The sequence below is a fragment of the Geotrypetes seraphini genome, chromosome 3 (genome assembly GCF_902459505.1).
Source record: "Geotrypetes seraphini chromosome 3, aGeoSer1.1, whole genome shotgun sequence".
In the NCBI taxonomy this organism is placed as follows: Eukaryota; Metazoa; Chordata; class Amphibia; order Gymnophiona; family Dermophiidae; genus Geotrypetes; species Geotrypetes seraphini.
This window is the reverse complement of record NC_047086.1, coordinates 371,607,141-371,627,567: the sequence shown is the minus strand read 5'-3', so window position 1 is coordinate 371,627,567 and position 20,427 is coordinate 371,607,141. Positions and strand designations below refer to the sequence as shown.

General features: G+C 45.6%; 1 protein-coding gene across 1 annotated transcript in view; it reads left to right on the top strand.

Moving 5' to 3' along the window:
* The first annotated feature begins 2,332 nt into the window (after nt 1-2,332).
* The window catches only part of LOC117357823 (zinc finger protein 883-like), a 40,997-nt gene continuing 22,902 nt past the window's right edge, over nt 2,333-20,427 (top strand). Inside the window, exons 1-3 of the mRNA XM_033938976.1 lie at nt 2,333-2,512; nt 2,603-2,677; nt 12,288-12,414. Of these exons, the coding sequence (XP_033794867.1) occupies nt 2,654-2,677; nt 12,288-12,414 (151 nt within the window). The 5' untranslated portion in view covers nt 2,333-2,512; nt 2,603-2,653. The remainder of the gene's footprint in view (nt 2,513-2,602; nt 2,678-12,287; nt 12,415-20,427) is intronic.

Genomic DNA, 20,427 nt, shown 5'->3' with positions numbered 1-20,427 from the left:
TCTCTCCTTCCTTCCACCTGGTATATCATCTGCCTCCTCCCCCTCCCCCCTGACATCTCTCCCCCTCCCCTCCATGGTCTGGTAGCCCCTTTCCTTTCCTCCCATAGTCTTGGCATCTCTTTCCTCTCCCTTCCCTGGTGTTCCTACTCCCCACTCTCTCTTCCCCATTTCCCTTCAGCGTCCTCAGCCTACTCTCTCTCCACTTTCCTTCAGCGCACACACATAAAAACAAGCAAGTAATTTTATATCATTTTCATTCTATTCATTCATAGAAATTAAAGTCTAAATAATGCCAGTCACATAACAAAACATGATTTTACAAAAATAATTCTCTGCACAGTCAAGCCTACAAGGATTACTAGATGTCTTTTAGCAGCTCTCCTCCCTCCCTCCCCCTTACCTTCGTGGCCAAGTCAAAATGATCTACCAATAATAAAATTTTAAAAACATAAAGCACACTGTACGCAGAGAAAATGTTAATTATCATTTTTATTCCACGGGTTTTCAAAGAGGTCAAGGCAGATGACTTTATGCAATGTTACCTCAGTAACAACTATACAAAAATAGACAAATATACCCCCTCCCTTTTTACTAAACCGCGATAACGGTTTATAGCCCAGGGAGCTGCGCTGAATGCCCCATGCTGCTTTCGATGCTCATAGGCTCCCTACACTAAAAACCGCTACTGCGGTTTAATAAAAGAGGGCCATAGTGCAAAATATAGACAGCATATATAAATTCTCAAAACGGACACATTTTGATCACTAAATTGAAAATAAAATCATTTTTCCTTCCTTTGTTTGGTAATTTCATCAGTCTCTGGTTGCAATTTATTCTTCTGATTGTGCATCCAATATTTCTTCCCTTCTTTCAGCCTCCTGTATGCTTCCTCTCCTCCAGACCGCATTCCCTCCCCAAACTTTTTCTTTATTTCACCCTGCCCCCTTCTTTCTTTCTCTCTCCATGCCCCCTTTCTTTCTGTATGTCCGTCTTTCTCTCTCTCTCTCTATGTGCCCCATTTCTTTCTTTGTTTCACCCTGCCCCCTTCTTTCTTTCTCTCTCCATGCGCCCTTTCTTTCTCTATGTCTGGTTTTCTCTCTCTCTCTCCGTGCCCCATTTCTTTCTTTATTTCTGGCTCCCTGTCCCTCCCCTTTCTTTCTTTCTTTCTCCCTGCCCTCCCCATGCCACCGCCATTGGGAAACATGCTGCCACCGCTGCCGGGGAATAGGATGCCACTGCCGCCATCGGAAACAGACCGGCGCCAAGTTCTCCCTGCTTCTCTTCCCCGCAGGGCCGACCAACTTTTGCCACCCGACGACAATTCTAATGTTGGAGAGGACGTTCCGGGCCAGCCAGGCAGCGATTGGCTGGCCCAGAACGTCCTCTCCGACGTCAGAATTGATGTCGAGTGGTGAGAGTTGGTCAGCCCCGCGGGGAAGAGAAGTAGGGAGATCCGGCCTGTTCCCCGATGGCGGCAGTGGCTTGGGGGAGGGCAGTGAGAAGGGAAGTAGGTTGGGCACCCCTGCTGTAGACGAGCCGCGAGCGGCTCGCGAGCCCAACCACTGCCCTAGGGAGAACACTGGAGGGTGGCCAGCTGTGCACCCCCTTGGGGCTTGCACCCGGGGTGGACTTCCCCCCCCCCCCCCCGCCCCTCCTCCCTTGGTACGCCACTGATTCACTCTGCAGCTTCTCAGTACATCTCCACTTATCTCTCCCTACAGTCCTTCTCAGGAACTCCACTCATCTGGTAAATCTCTCTTATATGAATCCTTATCCTCCACTGCTAACTCCAGACTCCATTCGTTTTATCTTGCTGCACTGTCTGCCTGGAATAGACTCCCCTGCCTTGGTAGTCAAGCTCCATCTCTGGCGGTGTTCAAATCTAGGCTAAAAAGCCCGCCTTTTTGAGGCTGCTTTTACCTCCTAACTCCTATTTACTTGTTCAGTACCCATGTCTGTTTAGTCATTCCCACCATAAGTAATTCCATAACCCTTTATTTGACGTGTTTGTCCGTATTGATTAGATTGTAAGCTCTGTTGAGCAGGGATTCTCTCTCTTACATGTTTAGTGAACAATCACTGCTGTATGTCTTGCTTGCAGTGCCATAGAAAATTACTGAACTATTCTGCTTCCTCCGCAGCTACTAATTTGAAATTCTTAACAGGCTTTTTTTTGTGTGTGTGTGTTTTTTTTAATTAAACCAGAGAGTCCACAAAATGTAACAGGAGGACTTTTCCATCCTGTCAGACACGTCGCTTCTATGCGGCCATCTGTTCAAAGCCACCTTAAGGGCTGTGGAATCCCACAGTATGACCTCAGCCGCTCTGCGCGTGCGCAGTTGCCGTCTCTTCCTAGAGTCTGCGGGCCTGCGAGGAAAAGAAAAGAATCCGAAGGAAGAAAGCAGAAACTTTCTTCCTCCCCCAGGCCTGGAAACCCTTGGCAGCCCCAGAGCCGCAAAGGAGGCGAGGAGGGGCTTTAACAGGGACCAAATGCATTCCACGGAGTAAAAAGGTGGGAGGGAGGCCGTAGGAAAGCCGACCTTGCTAAAAGTTGAGAATAAAAGAGGCTATTTATATGTATATGTTGTATTAATCTTTCCAGGAACAGGAATTCCCCCCGTCTGAATTCATCGCAGCAGCTTAAAAGAAGAAAATGTCTGTCCTGGTTTCTGATCAGGTAAGAAATTCCTCTCTCTCTCTCAGCTTGGAAACAGGGAACAAAAACCACACAACTTTTCCCTGTGCTGCCCTTCCAACCTTCCCTGTTTGTTTTGGAGCAGAACAGTAGCCTAGTGATTAGAGCACAAGGGAAAGCAGGGCTCAAAGCCCCCTCCTCTTGACCTTGAGCAACTGGCTTCATAGTTAGGAATCTGTTCACTAAGCTCTGATAAAATTGCAGGTTTTTTGTTTTTTTTTTTTTGCTCTTTTTACCTCAGTTAGAGTCCAGCCCTATTTACTAATTTGCAGAGCCTGAGTGCCTGTCAGAAATGGTATTAAAGGAACTGAAATGCAGGGGCAAGGGGGGAGGAGAAGTTGTTGTGGGTCACCTATGAGCCTCTGTCTCAGAAGAAGAAACTGGACAGATACTGGCTGAAAACACGCAAGAGGTGGGAATGAAGGGAAAGCGTTGTTGATAGAAGCCGGCTTAGGGGCTCATTTTGAAAACAGAAAAAGGTCCAAAAAGTGGTGCAAAGCCAAAACTTCCAAATCAGTGTTTATTTTCTGTGCAGTTTTTATGTAGCAGTGTATCTAAATCTCAAGAGAGAACGTTGGAGGCGTGTTGGGCTTATGATTTAGATGTTTTTCTACCATAATGGAACATGCAGGGGCAAAAAAAAAAAAAATAATAGATGTTTCAGGCTGGACCTGTTTCAGTAATAAATCAGTGCCAAAGAGGAGCCCAGACTGACCACATACCACTGGAGGGACAAGGTCATGACTTCCCTTTATCTCCCAGGGGTAACTGACCCATCTCCCCCCAAGGTGAAAGTGACAGTAGATTTCTATGACAGCTATAGGTATAATGAACACTCCTCTTAGAGCTGCAATTAGGTCCTTGGAGTAACCTGGTGGTTGGTGCAGTGGTAGAGAAAGAAAGCCAGGCCCATATCCCACTCTGACTGGTAACCTTGTGGTGGAAAGCTGAGCTCTCCAAAAACTACCTGCATAGGGTTACTCAAAAAAAATAAAAAAAGAGGACATAAGACCCCACCCTGTTCCTTCCAGCCCTGCCTCGTTCTGCATAAATTCCCATCCCCACACAAATTTCATCTGTTCTTCCTTAAGCTCAGGACCGCAGAATCCAAAGAAAATTTCTGCCCTAACAGCTATTTTTGGAAACAGAAAGAAGTTGCACAGGCCAAATCCAGAGAGTCTGGTAGATGGGGAATTAATTTGAATGACACATTCATGCAATTTTGCCATCGCGATTGTTGACGTGTGAGCTGGGGCTTTGTCCAGGTGTAAGAGAACTTTCTTCTTGGCCAAATGAGGATGTTTCATCTTGATTTCAGCGCTGAGACGTCGTAATAAGCCAGCATAGTATTTGCCATTAATGGTTTTTCACTTTTGCAAATAGTCAATAAAAATTATCCAGTGGAAATCCAAAAGACGGTAGCCATCGCCTTCCCAGCCAATGGAGCTGTTTTCGCTTTCTAAGGAGTTGTTTCATATGTTGTTGTCCATTGTTTGGAATGTTGTTTGAACTCGGCAGTATGAGATGAACCCAAGTTTCATTGATAGTCACAAAACGCCACAAAATCATTCTCATTTTGCTTAACATGCTCAAGACAAGTTTTTGAAATGTCCAATTCATTTTTAGTTGACGGTTAGCAAACGCGACACCCATCTCGCACTTAACTTCCTCATGCCTTAATTTTCGTGTAGAATGGTATGTACATGTTCTGATGAAATGTCAGCAGCTCTTCTATCTCATTTAGGGTCAATTGGTGAACTTCATCAACCATTTCTGTTGCAAAGACATAGGATTCTGTACTGTAGCTGTTGCTTCCCAATAGTTGGAAACTTTGCAGAAGGGTGTTGCTCCAAACTCTCAACTCCTCCTCTCCAGCAGTACAGAACAACTTGCCCTTCAGTTTTTCCTTCTGCAAGTAAACTGAGAAGGTGTGTTCTGATCTGCTGTGCATTCTTTTGATTATTTTCAGGTATTTTTTCTGTCGGTTCCTTTTTTGCTGTGTGGTCTCGGTGCTCAAAGAGAAAGGACACGGACCCACGAGGGCGGTTGTTGCTTGCAGGCCAATCTCTTAGAGTACTTGTGGAGCCAGCCTGCTTTGTGTCCCATCAAGAGTTCAAGGTCCATTCTTCTAAGAGCTTGCTCGTCCACTGATCCATCAGGGGCTTGAGCGCAGGCTGTGTGTAACAACCCTCTGGGTATCAGGGAGCTGGCTGCAAATTTTCTCCCCTGATGTATTGGAGTCCTTAGGGTTCGTCTGACCGGCATCCAGAAGATTTCCAGTGATGTACTTGTTTCTTGTATTTTCTGAGGCAGAAATCCTTTCCCTTCAGGAAGACTGCTGCAAGCTGACAGCCACCAGAAGTCACAGTAAGCATTCCCTTTATTCTCTATAGGGAAAATCAGGAGGGGGATCTAAAAATGGTAGATTTGAGGGTTTTTGGAGTTAGTTAGGTTCTCTCACCTCTAAAACCCACTTTTTGCCATTTTGATTTTCTGGTAAGCTCCCACAAGCAGTTTTTGGCATGATTTTTCTGGCAGTTGCCATCTTGGAATTGTATTGCTTTTTTTTGCCTCAAAACCCCTCATTTTGCCTAGGGATCATCTCTAATGGATTTCCCAGGCCAATCTAGCTGTAGTTCATGCATTTTGTGTGCAGACTTGCTGACTGAGGAACAGCCGTGTTCCATGTGCAGTGAGGCACAGGAAGAAATGCGGGAGCTTTGGACTCAGCCTCTTTTGAGTCCTCCAGGGGGCTAGAACCCCAAAAAGCCTGGTGTCCTCTAGAGCAGTGATTCCCAACCCTGTCCTGGAGGAACACCAGGCCAATCGGGTTTTCAGGCTAGCCCTAATGAATATGCATGAGAGAGATTTGCATATGATGGAAGTGATAGGCATGCAAATTTGCTTCATGCATATTCATTAGGGCTAGCCTGAAAACCCAATTGGCCTGGTGTTCCTCCAGGACAGGGTTGGGAACCACTGCTCTAGAGGCAACACGCAGTGAAGGGGTGAAGCGTTAGTGCATGGAGGCGGAGGAGGCCATACCACCCCTGTCTGAGGTCTTATAGGGGTCCTTCGGGCTTCCTAGCCAGGGATTCAGTACAAAGGGATTCTTGTCCCAAGCAGGCTTCTCCACCTCAGAACACGCTGGCTACTATACGCGTTTTGTATTATCCAGCCTAGGTTACTGCAACGCTCTACTGGTGGGCCTACTAGCAAAACACTCTCCCGTCTCCAAGGGGTGCAAAACGCCGCAATCCAACTCCTAAAAAACATGGCCTTCCGCGACCACTTCACCCCCTGCACTAACTTCCATGCACTGGCTGCTTATCCAATAATGATGCGTTTTAAAGCCTTGGTGTTAGCCTTCAAGACTGTCCGCAAGATAACACCAAACTACGTAGCATCAAAACTACAAATTTTTGTCCCCAACCAATCACTGAGATCTCAAACAGAAAAATGGCTGATCCTGCCATCTGGTCGCTCGCTCACGTCTGAGACGGCCCGAAGACGCACTTATTCTCATTACATACCCAGATTATGGCACATCATCCCCCCATCCATTAGATCACTAGACAGTCTTTGGAACTTCAGGAAGGCCGTGAAAACCTTCCTTTTTACAAACCCAGCTCCTTAACAACCCGCGTCTACACCCCTGACAGATGGATTTCAAAGAATAGCAAAGAATCATCAGCACTGGTAACCAACTATAGACCAGTAGCATCCATTCCATAACTGATGGAATATCTTGATCAGTTCTCTCTCTTGCATGAAACTCAGTCTGGTTTTAGACCTTTGTTCAGTACTGAGATGGTAATTGCGGCTATCTTAGATAATCTGCATCTCTTGTTTAGTAAGGGCCTTAATGCCCTGATCATGCAATTTGATATGAGCTCTGCCTTTGACCTAGTTGACCATGGGAAAATGCTACAATGCCTAGATGCAATTGGTATTAGGGAAGAGGTATTGGGCTTGTTTCGTGGCTTCCTTATGTCCCGTACCGATCAAGTACGTTTCAATTACGATCTCTCCGATACCTGGAGCAATCCATCTGGCGTACCGCAAGGATCACCACTATCCCCATTGCTTTTCATTGTCTACATGTCCTCACTAGGTGCGCAATTGACCCAGCTGGGGATAAAATTATTCAGTTACGCAGATGACTTTACGATCATCATTCCATTCACTAACTCTCTCTTGGAAATTACTCCCAAGGCATCAGAAGCACTAAATTTGATGGAACAATGGATGACTGAATTCAAACTGAAACTTAATGCAGAAAAAACAAAATTTTTTGTAGCTTTGCCACACCCGCTTGACACCAAAACACCGCTATGCATCAATAACCTCAGTTATCCTATTCAATCTACTATGAAGGTATTGGGTATAACACTAGACCAATGCTTAACCATGAAGGATCAGGTAGACTCCTTAATCAGAAAGGGTTTTTTTCACTCTCTGGAAACTTCGATCCATTAGAGCATATTTTGATATGTCAGCATTTAGAATCCTGGTACAATCAAGAAAGACATGGCGGTACTTGAGAGAGTCCAAAGGAGAGCAACGAAACTGGTAAAAGGGCTGGAACACTGCCCATACGCCAAGAGGTTGGATAGGCTGGGGCTCTTCTCTCTGGAAAAAAGGAGGCTCAGGGGAGATATGATAGAGACCTTCAAGATCATGAGGGGCATAGAGAGGGTGGATAGGGACAGATTCTTCAGACTGAAGGGGACAACAAGTACGAGGGGGCATTCGGAGAAATTGAAGGGAGATAGGTTCAAAACAAATGCAAGGAAGTTTTTTTTTCACCCAAAGGGTCGTGGACACTTGGAATGCGCTACCGGAGGAAGTGATCAGGCAGAGTACGGTACAGGGATTCAAACAGGGATTGGACGGATTCCTGAGGGATAAAGGGATCGTGGGATACTGAGGGAGGAGCTGGGATGTAACACAAGTATAGAAAGCTAACCAGGTAATAAGTATAGAAACCCAACCAGGTTGTGCATGTGCAAGACCGGAGGGTTAGGACTTCGATGGGAAGATAGGACTTCAATGAGAAACCAAGGTGGCAAGGGAGCCCCTTCTGGTGATGCAGACAGGTCGTGACCTGTTTGGGCCACTGCGGGAGCGGACTGCCGGGCAGGATGGACCTATGGTCTGACCCGGCGGAGGCACTGCTTATGTTCTTATGTTATGTTCTTAATCCCTCGTACTGAGTCAACTTGATTACTGTAACATCGCCTATTTAACAATTTCCTAAAAGAATATGCGACGATTACAATTGGTGCAAAATGCAGCAGTCAAACTGATTTTTGGGCTGAAGAAATTTAATCATGTGACACCTTACTACCGACAGCTGCATTGGCTGCCGATGGAGGCACGCGTGAAATTTAAGTTCGCCTGTTTCTGCTTTAAAGTACTATATGGTCTAGCCCCTAAATACATAACTGACCTTTTCTCCTTCTCAGCCAGCAGACATAAGAGAAGTTCACATTTGAACTTCGTTTCCCCTCCAGTCAGAGGATGTAAACTCAAAAGACACCACCAATACCTTTTCTCTCATCAGGCAGCATTATGGGGTAAAGATCTAGAACAATTGCTTACACCTACTACTTATAGGGAATTCAGGAAACACCTAAAAACATATCTGTTCCTGAAATATCTAGGCAGCTGACCCGTACAACTCTTTCTCCTCAATAACTGATCCCTTGAGCTGTTAATCACTAGCTTCCACCATGTTAAGTTCAATCTATTTGTACCATCTTTTAATCTTTGTAAACCGCATAGAACTTCACGGTCCTGCGGTATATAAACTGTTATTATTATTACCTGATACACCAAATGGTATCTCTAAAACTTGCAGGCCACCACAAATATAACTTGAACCACTACCACATTCTCCAACAACAAAGATGCAGCCACCTGCTAAGAAAGCTCTGTTACCTCCATGATATAGCTACACTATAAATGTTGCAATTCAATCTACCCGATGTCTACTAAGTCTGTATTTTATGTCTTCACTGTAAATGCTGTAGTCTAAACCTCCCTCTGTCTATACTGTAAATGCTGTAAAGTCTATATTTCTCACTAAAGTTTGTCCTACCCATATTATGAATGTTCTCGTGTAACCCGTTCTGGGCTCCTTTGGGAGGACAGGCTAAATAAATGACTGACTAAATAAATAAATAAGTGTCAGTGTCCAGTCGGAGCAGAACTGGGAGGACTGGAATGATTTGGCGTCCCTATCGGGGACCGGAGGTCAGGAGGCTGTGGTGACTATTGATCAGAGTGGTGATCCCTAGGTGCGCCATCTTTTCAAGTCTGCTTCCATTTCACATGTCATTTCCGACACCCTCTGTGAGTTGAAGTTGGAGCCCTAACAACCTTCCACTTCCTAATGTTCCGTTATAAGCGGCAATAATGCACAGACTACCTTTATTCCAGCCCGTCCGGACATTACCTCCTTAGTCACTGATCCATGGGACTGTCCTGAAGGCTCCCTAAAGGTAGCCAAAGCTATGCCTAGGCTTTATCCTATGGCTCTGGACTTTCAACAGCTGTTTTCGCAAGCAAAAGTGGATTCTGCAGTAGCGCAAGTGACCAAGCATACTTCTCTTCCTAGTGAGGGAGGAGTGATGCTGAAGAACGCACAGGATTGTAAGGTGAATGTGGTCCTTTAAAGACATTCTGAAGCGCTGGTTTTGGGTATCAAAGCAGCATCAGCTGCCTCCTTCGTGGCACGGGCCTGTCATACCAGATTGTGGCATAGTCTTTCAGAACTGAGGGACACTTGTCCACACATGATTATGGAAGGAGTGGACTATGTGGCCGTTGCTCTTTATGATATCATTAGTCATGAGCAAAATTTTGACTTATGCCATCTTTGCCCGCTGGAGGCTTTGGATTAGGCAGTGAGCGGGTGATTCATCTTCTGAGGCCACTCTCAGCAGATTACCCTTTAAGGGGTAGATGCTTTTTGGCAAAGGTATGGACAGCAGGATATTCGGCATTCCACCGGGGGTGGCAGAGGTAATTTTTGTTCCTTTTGGAGATCTCACCAATTTTCCTTCAGTTCTTCTTCCAAGAGGTCTTTTCAGGGGTACAGATAGAGATTTGGCAGTTACAGGCACCAACAACCTTCGAGTTCCTTTGGTGGCTCAACCAATGAGAAACCATAATGATGCCAGGTCGACAGCCTCGCTTCCTCATGTTGGCAGGTGGCTGTTGGCTTTCTAGAGAGAGTGGGAACAGCCGGGTCCTGGACATTCAGGATGGGCAGAGTAGAATTTTCTTTCCCTCCTCCAGATCTGTTCATCAATTCCTCAGCAGGTTGACTAGAAAAGGAGGCCAGAGTCCGAGTGATGGTGCAGTGTATACGGCATAAGATGAGTTCTCGAAAAAGAATTGGGCTCTGGCAGATATGCCCAAGAAAGGCACAGAAGATTGGAGGCCTATATTGGACCTGAACATTCCATGTTTTCCAGCAACAATTCCAGTTTGTAGCGCTGCCTTTCAGTTTGGCTATGACTTGTGCACCTTTACCAAGGTGATAGTGGTAGTAGTGGCTCACTTCCACAGGATAAGCATTCAGGTGCATCCTTACCTGGACAATTGGCTAATTGGAGCCCCCTCTCATCAGGAAAGTGATTACGCTGTGCAGTGGCTTGGGCTGGATAATCAACTTCTGAAAAAGTCAACTACAGCCGACCCAGTGCCTGGAATATATGGGAGTCCTCTTCGACATGGCGGAAGGTTGTGTTTATCTTCCCGAGCTACGTAAACAGAAGTTCAGGAGGAAGATCTCAAGAGATCTTAGCGTTGCCAAGTCCCCCATGACCTGGGTGGGACGCAGTAGAGAGAAATCTTCTAGGTTAGCTGCAGGCAGTGAGTAGAAATCACTACCACTGCTGCTGGCCCTTTAGCCTCTGAAAGGAGGGAGAGAGGGAAGTGCAGGGCTACGGAGCTCCCACGATACCGGCTGTCAGGTTGCACCGTTGCTGGGTAGGACATGGAGGGAGGGGGGGTGTAATCTAGACCGGGGAAGGAAAGACTGGGCAATAGGAGGGAAGAGAGGGAAAATTGTTGGATGTGGGTAGGAGGGAGGGACAAGAGAGGAGAGATGCTGTGGGAGGGAGAGGGGATAGAAAGGAGAGATGATGCATGGGGGGGGAGGATATGTTGGACCTAGGATGCAAGGGAGAGGGGAAGAGAGAGAGATGGTGAACAGTGGGAGAAAGGGAGGTGTTAGATATGATAGTGGAGGGGAAAGAGGGAGGGAGAAATACTGGACCATGGGTGAAAGGGGGCAGGAAGGAAGAGAAAAAATTAGAAGATGCTGGGGAAGGGTAGAGTGAGAGGAACTGGGAGATAGAGGAAGCAGATGCTGACCCAGAAGAATGGAAGGAAAAGATGCTAGGAATAGTGGAACCATGTGGGAGAGGCTGGGGGAGGGGAGGAAGATAATGATAACAGGGGGTAGAATTAAAGATGAAAGGGAGTGGAAGGCTGGAGAAGGAGTGAGCTGGGGAATGGGAGAGCTAATAGGAGAGAATTTGATAGGAAGCTGAAAAGTATAAAGAAGGAGGGTGATGGAGGGTAAAATTTGAGTGAACAGAGAGCATTAAAGAAAAAGAGAGGAAAGACCAGTATGTCAGAGGCAGATGTAATGAGGGAATGGAACAAGACAGGAGAGAGGAGAAAAGACAAATGGACAGCAGCCACTTGAAGGAGAATTAGCAGAGGAAAGACAGGAAAGCAGAAAAGAGAAATTGGAACCAACATGATGGAAAAATAAAAGGTCGAGACCACAAAGGTAGAAAAAGCATTTTATTTAAAATTTATTAACTGAAAAATGTTAGCTTTGAGAAATGTACACATCGGATGTCTTTGCATTGTGTTCACTAGACAAGGAAATACATTTCCCTTTTTTTCTTTCTCCACTGTTGCATCACATGCTGTTTAACTTGTGATTCCCAGTTTATTTTTTGTCTACATATTTTTTTTCTAATTTGCAATGGAACCATCTTTAAGGTACATGAGGAGCTGGTCATGTTGAATTTTAAGTGGGGGAAAAGATGCTGTATCATGCCAAGGACAGGGGTTAGGAGTGAAAGAAAGCAGAAGAGATGTTTGGAGAGGACTGGAGATGCTGCAACATGATTAATTAAAGCCTGATAATAGCAACAATGCACACACCTTTAGATTCTCAACATCTCTCACACACACTTACTCTCTTTCTCCTCTCCCCAGGCTTGACTTCATTTCTTGTCTGTCTTGTCTTTAGAAACAAATCCACCAGCCCTTCTCCCTCCCCTATCATTAGTTGTTGCTATGTTTTCCTTCATCCACCCCACAAAAGCTGAAATTCCTGGTCCACTTACCTCTCCTTCCAGCTATTGAATTAGTCAGAATGTGAGCTTTCCAAGTAGGGAATCTTTTCAAAATACTATACTGTATAGTTTAAAGGAATAGAGCTCTCTTCATACTATAATCGACTGTAGATTTGATCTCGCTGTCAAGAGTCGTATAACAAAGTCTTATTACACAAACACTATAATGAAACTGACTTAGTGGGTCTTGTTTGCTGTTCCAGGGGCCAGTTGTATTCAAGGATGTCGCTGCTCATTTCGTGGAAGCGGAGTGGAATGCTTTAGGCGAATGGAAGAAGGAATTTTACAAGAAAGTCGTCAGGGAGATTCACAGCTTTCTGTGGTCACGAGGTGAATATGCCTTTTTTATCATCTACCACACAGGCACGTTATGGATTGAATCGGCTGTGGGAAATTCACAAGTATCGGGTTATGTGGACATCTGAAATTTAGAACCTGGCTTCTGATACCATTCCATATCCAACAGGAGCCAGTGAAATATATCACTGTTGTGGGCTCTATAAAAGATGCTGCTGTATGTTGTGAGATAAAATGTATACCTTAAACTAAAAGCGTCACATAAGACCAGCTGGAATTTGTTTTCCTTTCTATGCAAAAAAATTGGCACAGACCAGAGAGAGGATTCACCTCTCAGATTCCTTGATGAGTACTATAGCTTCTGTGCAAGGGCATGACTTGTGTAAGCCCCAGCGTGCTAGGCGGTTGCCTGGACCCTATCTGGATGCTGGAAAGCGGGGCACACCAAGTAATTCATTTTGTCAGGACTAGAGAATGACACGGGGAAAATCTGTCCCCATCACCGCCCCGTCTCTTGACCACCATCCCCGTCTCCGAAGCATCCATACAAGCCTCAGTACTGCAATATTTAGCTTATACCTTCCTTATAAATCAAAGTTCTGGCTGCTGAACAAGAGAAAGAGATGTTCAGCTGGCAGGGCTTTGTTTATACATTTTTATAAACACAATTAATATATAGTACTCCCCCGATATTCGCGGGGGTTCCGTTCCAGGAACCCCCGCGAATCTTGAAAAACCACGAATACGTTTTTTTTGTGGGGGAGACTGGAGAGAGCAGCGGGGAGAGGCAGGATTTAGCAGCTGGAGCGCCGGCGAGTGAAGGAAATCACTCGCTGTATGCTCCGACCACCTCTTCCTGCACTAAAGTCAGGCCTTACCAATCAGGAGCTGCGTGTCAAACTCCTTTTACTGACCTACAGGTGCATTCACTCTGCGGCTCCTCAATATCCCTCCTCTCTTATCTCTCCCTATACTCCATCCCGGGAACTCCATTTGTCAGGCAGGTCTCTTTTGTCTGTATCCTTCTCCTCTACAGCCAACCTCTGACTCCGTCCCTTCTTCCTTGCTGCCCCGTACGCCTGGAACTGTCTCTGGCGGTATTCAAGTCCAAGCCGAAGGCTCACTTTTTTTTGAAACTGCTTAAGTCTTAACCTTGCTAATTTGTAAAGCACCACATTTGTTTGTCATTCCCTCTGTAGCCCCCTACCCCTCTCTACCTCTTCTCCCTGTGTATTTCCCCACATGAACAGCATATATTGATTTATCAGTGTGTCTTTCATAATTAGATTGTAAGCTCTTTCGAGCAGGGACTATCTCTTTTGTGTTTAATGTACAGCGCTGCATGCGTCTGGTACTACAGAAATAATAAATAGTAGTAGTAAATAATAGCCATAAGAAACAAATACACGAAGAAGGGAAGTGACGTCACCCCGGTAGATGGCCGCTTAATTTCGGAGCTCTGATGGGGCTCGCGGTTGCAGAACTATAAACTGCTTCCCAGGACGAGGAGCGCGACACCCGCTGAGAACCAGCAGCGCGGATTATATGGCGAGTCGGAGGAGATTGGAGAAATTTCAATTTACGAGCGCCAAGATGGTAAAAACCCGATCGCAAGCTCCCAGCTCCCCGAAGGCGTCGCCCAAGATGGCGGAACCGAAAGTAACTTTACTGTCTGAAAGTCCCCACAATAATGCCTCGGACACGGAACATCATATAGAGGGGAAAATTGAATCATGGTTCAGAGATTTGAAGGCAGAAATGGTGGGGCTGCGGACGGATGTCAAAGCGGCGCTGGGGGAGCTACGGGCAGAGGTGAGCGAACTAAACAACAGACTTCTTGTGGCGGAGGGAACGCTAGGCCATGTGGAGACATCGATGGAGGAAAATACAACAGCAGTAGATTCAGCGGTAGCGCAATTAGAGGACTTAAAGAAACAGGTGGAAGACCTGGAAAATCGTTCCAGGAGGAATAATCTGCGCTTCAAGGGGGTTCCAGACTTGGAGAGATATAAAGATGCACGGGAAGTGGTGACTGACTACTGCAAAATGCTACTTGCAGACGAGGGATCCAAGGAAACACCCATGATTGAACTGCAGAGAGTGCATAGAAGTCTGGGACAATTGAGGGGACCAGGCAATCGAGATATAATAGCTTGTTTCAGTGATTTTCAACTGAAAGAGAAAATCTTACAAGCAGCACGACGCCGCCCTGACTTTGTATGGCAGGGGTTGAAAATAGGGGTGTATCAAGACCTGGCCCTTGCAACGCTACAGAAGCGCAGAGCCTTTCGAGAAATCACTCAACTATTGCGAGCTGAAGGATACAGATATCGGTGGCTCTTCCCCTTTGGATTACAATTCACCATAAATGGGACACACAGGAAGGTGGACACAGTACCGGATGCATGGATAGCACTGAAAGAATTTGGATGCAGGCGACCGTCTGACTTCTCGGAAGGAAATCGAAAGGACTTGCTGCTGGGAACGGGGGAAGGGGACTCTCTGAGCATTGCTGAAGAAGTCCGACCATCGACATCAGCTACCTGAGGCGGAGTTTGGACCGCTACATAGACATTTACACTTGGTATTCAATGGACTGGGGGAGAGGGGGGCATCTTTGTTCAGAGTTGCCTCTGTGCTCCTTACTGTCCTACTCTGTGCTCATTGCTGTCCCATTGGATGAGCACTGATGGGAGAGTAATGGTGGACAAAGTTGATCCACTGATGTGGGCAGTGGTACCATGTTGATAATTGTGTTTATCTATATATCTGGATGTGACTGAGGTACTTAACGAGCGTATGGTTTTTCTGCGGATGAATGTGAGTATGACAATGTGCGTGATGGGGTTAAGCAGAGAATGAGGGGTATTAATGGGCCTTATTGGTGTGACTCACTTCTCAATATGGCTGATTCGAAAATAGGTGAATCAGCTAACTGGAGGGGGGGTGGGGGGAGGGGTAAAGATGGGGGTATGGATTCTGGCGGACGGGGAAATATGAAGGCTGGGAGGTCTCTGGGGAAGGACCCGGGGTTGGTCATAGGATCATGGAATGTAAATGGGCTTAATAGCCCGGGTAAAAGAAGTATAGTGTTCCGGGAACTCTATAGGATGAAATGGGATATTTGTCTTCTCCAAGAGACGCACTTGAGACCACGGGATGTGTCTTTGATTCAGAGGCCGAAGTTTGATATGCTCTGGACCCATCAGGGCGAGGGAGGATCAAAAAGGGCGGGGGGCTTGGCAATTATGGTGAGAAAGGGCCTAGGCCTACAGGTGGAAAAGGAATATCGGGATGAAGAGGGCAGGTGTTTGGCAATTCAAGGGGTTCTACAGGGCCGACCTTTGACCATTATCAATGTTTATGGGCCTAATGCGGGCCAAGAGACCTATTATCACAAATTGAGAGGAAAACTGGGAAGGTTTGTAAAGGGAGCGATATACCTGGGGGGAGACTTTAACGTCCCACCAGAACCGGGGGTAGACCATTCTGGGGGAGGGCGTAGATCACATCAAAAGCCAGCTGCAGCACTTCGGGCGTTAATGGGATCTCTTGGCCTCGTAGATGGATGGCGATTGTTGCATGGGACCCAGAGATCCTATACGTTTTATTCTCATGCACAGAATGTCTACACGAGATTGGATGGGGTATGGATACATAGGAACCAGGCAGGGGGACTGCGGACAGCGGAGATAGAACCGATGCATGTATCCGACCATGCGCCAGTGTGGTTAAAATGTGAAGATATGGTAGATACGGGTGGAGGTAGATATTGGAAACTTAATGAATCCCTGTTGAGTTCCCCTCTGGTGATATCAGCTGTGGAATCGGTGATTGATGAATACTTAATACTGAATGACACTGGGGCGGTATCAGATGCTGTGCTATGGGATGCGCTAAAAGCGGTAGTTAGGGGAGAATTTATTAAATGGGGGGCTAGGTTTAAAAAGCAGAGAGCCCGAGCCTTCCTAGATTTAAGGACCCAGTTAACAAAATTGGAATTGCAACATCAGAGTAAGGGGGAACCCCACATACTGGCCAAATTGCAAAGGATCAGGGACGCCTTGTATCAACTTCAAGTAGAAGAGACAGAACGAGCGCGCGAAAGATTTCAATTAAATATCTATGAACATAGCAACAAAGCTAGCGCGCAACTGGCTAGGTATATACAGATTAAACAAAATCGGAGCACCATAACGAGAATTAAGAAAGGAGTAAGTGGGGCGGTGAGGGTGACGGACTCAGAGATACAAAAAGAATTCCTAGCTTTCTATACAGGGCTATATGGACAACCGGAGAATTGGGACAAGGGAAAACAGACTGCCTTTCTGGACTCACTACAGCTACCCGAATTATCAGATGAGGATAAGAGTTATTTAAGGGAACCGATTCAACTTACTGAGATCACAGGGGTGATAAACGGGTTGAAGAATGGAAAATCACCGGGACTAGACGGGTACACTAGTCGATATTATAAACAATTCTCGGAACAACTGGGACCCCTTTTGGTAAGAGTGGCTAATGGGCTATCTGAGGGAGGTGGGTTACCGTCTACAATGGGAGAGGCAGGGGTGGTTGTGTTACCCAAGCCAGGGCGAGATCCTTTGCTATGTGGATCATATAGACCCATATCACTATTGAACCAAGATGCAAAGATCCTGGCTAAGGTTCTAGCACAAAGATTGGGAAAGGTACTACCAAAACTGATACATCAAGATCAGGCGGGATTTATCCAGAGGAGACAGGTGAGCGATAATATTAGAAGAACTTTAAACATATTATGGGAAGCAGGCAGGGGCCAAGATAAAGCAGTTTTGATATCAGTGGATGCCGAGAAAGCATTTGATAGGGTTATTTGGGGGTTTCTTTGGGATGTGATGGATAGGATGGGACTGGGAGGCATGTTTGGAAAGTGGGTTCGGGCCCTTTATGCTGCACCTAGGGCCTGTTTACGGATAAATCAATCGTACACGGACTTTTTTCCTATCCTTAGGGGAACTCGACAGGGATGTCCGCTCTCCCCACTACTGTTTGCAGTGTCGCTTGAGCCCTTGGCGTTGGCCATAAGAAGTCACACATCTCTGGTAGGGATTGTTATTGGGGAAGTAGAACACAGAATAGCGATGTTTGCAGATGATATCCTCTTGTATGTGGGAAAACCTGAGATATCCATACCCCATCTCTTACAGACATTCGAGAATTATGGGAAGATTTCAGGATTCAAAGTAAATCTGGAGAAAACTGAAATTTTGAACCTGACTCTGACACAGAGCGAGGTAAACGCGATACGAGATGAATTCCCCTTTAAATGGGCTGAGAAAGGAATCAGGTACCTGGGGATCTATATCCCGTCGAATCTTCAACAACTTTATGAAAAGAATTACTTGCCAATCTATCGCAAAATTAGAACAGATTTACAAAGGTGGCACAGTCTTTGGGTGTCCTGGTGGGGCAGGATAGCGATCATTAAAATGAATGTGTTACCCAGGCTGTTATTTCTATTCCAGACTTTGCCTTTGGCGGTCCCTCTGGGAGAGTTAAAGAGACTGGGAAAGGAAATACGCAATTTTGTTTGGCAACGTAAATCACCACGACTCTCACAATCTTTGTTGTGGGCACCCAGGGAGGTAGGTGGGAGGGGATTACCCAATTTGTTGTGGTATTATCAAGCGGCACAGTTGAAATTAGTGCTAGACTGGGAAATAGGGGAATACAAAAGTGGGATACAATTGGAACAGTTATATAGCACTGAGGAACCTCTGAAAAACAGGCAGTGGTCCTCCGGGTCGCAGAGTAGATGGGTCCAGAGCATATCAAACCCCTTTGTGCAGCATTTGGCGCGCTTATGGATCCAAATGCGTAAACAGATGGGTGGAGGGGCCAGGGTCTCTTCTATGGCAAATATAAGCACTGAATCATTATTTCCAGCAGGCCGAGACAACCGAGCCTTTTATCGGTGGTCTCAAAAAGGGATCAAAAAATTTAGAGATCTACTGGGGGAGGATGGGATCATGTCATTTACCACTATCCAGCAAAAATACGACATTACAGAGGATGACTATTATGCATATTTGCAAATAAGACACTTTATGGTGGCGCAGGGTTGGGGATCTAGATTTTACTTAGATAAAGAACCGATAGAAAATCTATGGTTATTACTTCAGAAAGTTCCAAAACCATTATCCGTGATTTATCAGTACAGGAGGGGCTGCTCACAAACCACTTTCCTGTACCGAAAACAATGGGAGAGAGACTTGGACATACGTATGTCTGTTAAAGATTGGGAAACGATTTGTAGGGAAACCTATAAAGCCTCTTCCTGTGCACTACTACAGGAGAATGCTTATAAAGTTTTAACAAGATGGTACTACACTCCAGATCGACTACATAAAATGTTCCCTGGCACATCCGCACTCTGTTGGAGATGTGGTCTGCATGAGGGGACCTTTATGCATACTTGGTGGGAATGTAGGATCATTCAACCATTTTGGTTATCGGTGACTAACACACTATCTGGATGTTTGGGTGAATGTGTGGAGATATCCCCTCAGAGCTGTCTCTTGGGGCTACATAATAACAGAGAAAAACCATGGCAAACAAAAATTTTGAGATGGGGCCTTGCAGCAGCGAAATGTCTTATTGCCAACCATTGGAAGAACGCAGCAGCTCCATCACAGACTGCATGGGTAAATCGATTGTTATCAATTGGTAAGATGGAAATAGCATTGGCAAAGAGGAGACATATATACATACCGTATATATGTACATGGAATAGATTGGAAGGAATATTGCGGGCACTCTAGGAGATCTCTCGAACTTGCGTGTTTTGTTGTCTGCCAGACATATGGGGACTGGGAGGGGGGGGGATACGGGGGAAACTGTGGAAGGGGAAATGGAGTTAAGGGGAGACACTTGGGTTTGCATGAGAATAATGGAATGTGTCTTGAGATTATTGCAGGGGGCAGGATTATGTTGTTGTTATAAAAAAAAAAAAATGAGGGGTTCAAATGTTTGTATTTTTGCACCTATCCAGTTGATGGGGCGCAATTGATAATGAATGCTGTGTATTGACTGTCATTTGTAACATACAAAGTATTTTCAATAAATATCTAAATATTAAAAAAAAAGAAACAAATACACATAGAAATATAGAAACATAGAACATGACGGCAGAAAAGGGCCACGGCCCATCTAGTCTGCCCTCACCAAGACCCACCCCCATCCATGAAGAGATCCGACATGCCAATCCCATCTTTTCTTAAAATTTGGCATGCTGCTGGCCTCAATTACCTGTTGCGGAAGATTATTCCAGCAATCAACCACCCTTTCGGTGAAGAAATATTTTCTGGTGTCGCCATGAAATTTCCCACCCCTGCCTTTTTTTTTTTTTTTTTTTCATTCAATTACACTTGTTAGGTGAACAATATTTATCTGTCTTGTGTAACCTCGACAGATGGCAATCAGAAGATTTGATATCTGGAGTGTTTCCACCTAGGAAAACCATAATGAGAAATGACTGTAGTGGTTAACTTCAAGGTTAATCGAGTGACAGGCTATTGCTGCCTGCATTCTCCAAGCTTCCATGTTCATATTTATGCACTGCTTCATCACAACAGGAAACCAGTAGAACCTCCCTGGGATTTTCGTGTCCTGCTTCAAGCTAAATTAGTGTTGAAAAGATTTTGAAACAGAATGGTTTCCGATCTATAGGTGTCCCCGTGTGCTTGGTTGCAGGAAACGTACTATAGGGTGACCTTACAAGCCTATTTTACTCGCAGACAATTATATTACTGTGGAGGACTCCCTACACCAGTATGTCACAAGTGTGGGCAAGGGGAGCCTACCTTGGGACATGCATTTTGGTCCTGTCCTGTCATAAAGCGTATTTGGAGCTGTATAGTCTCCTACATGTCTGGGCTGCTTGGTAGAGTCATGAGGGATACACCAGCCCAATTGGCTCTAGATTTACCTGAGGATTATGGTCATTTGCCCCGGGGGAACCTGACTGTAGGAAAATGAGCCTGTTGGCCTGTAAATGTATTCTAC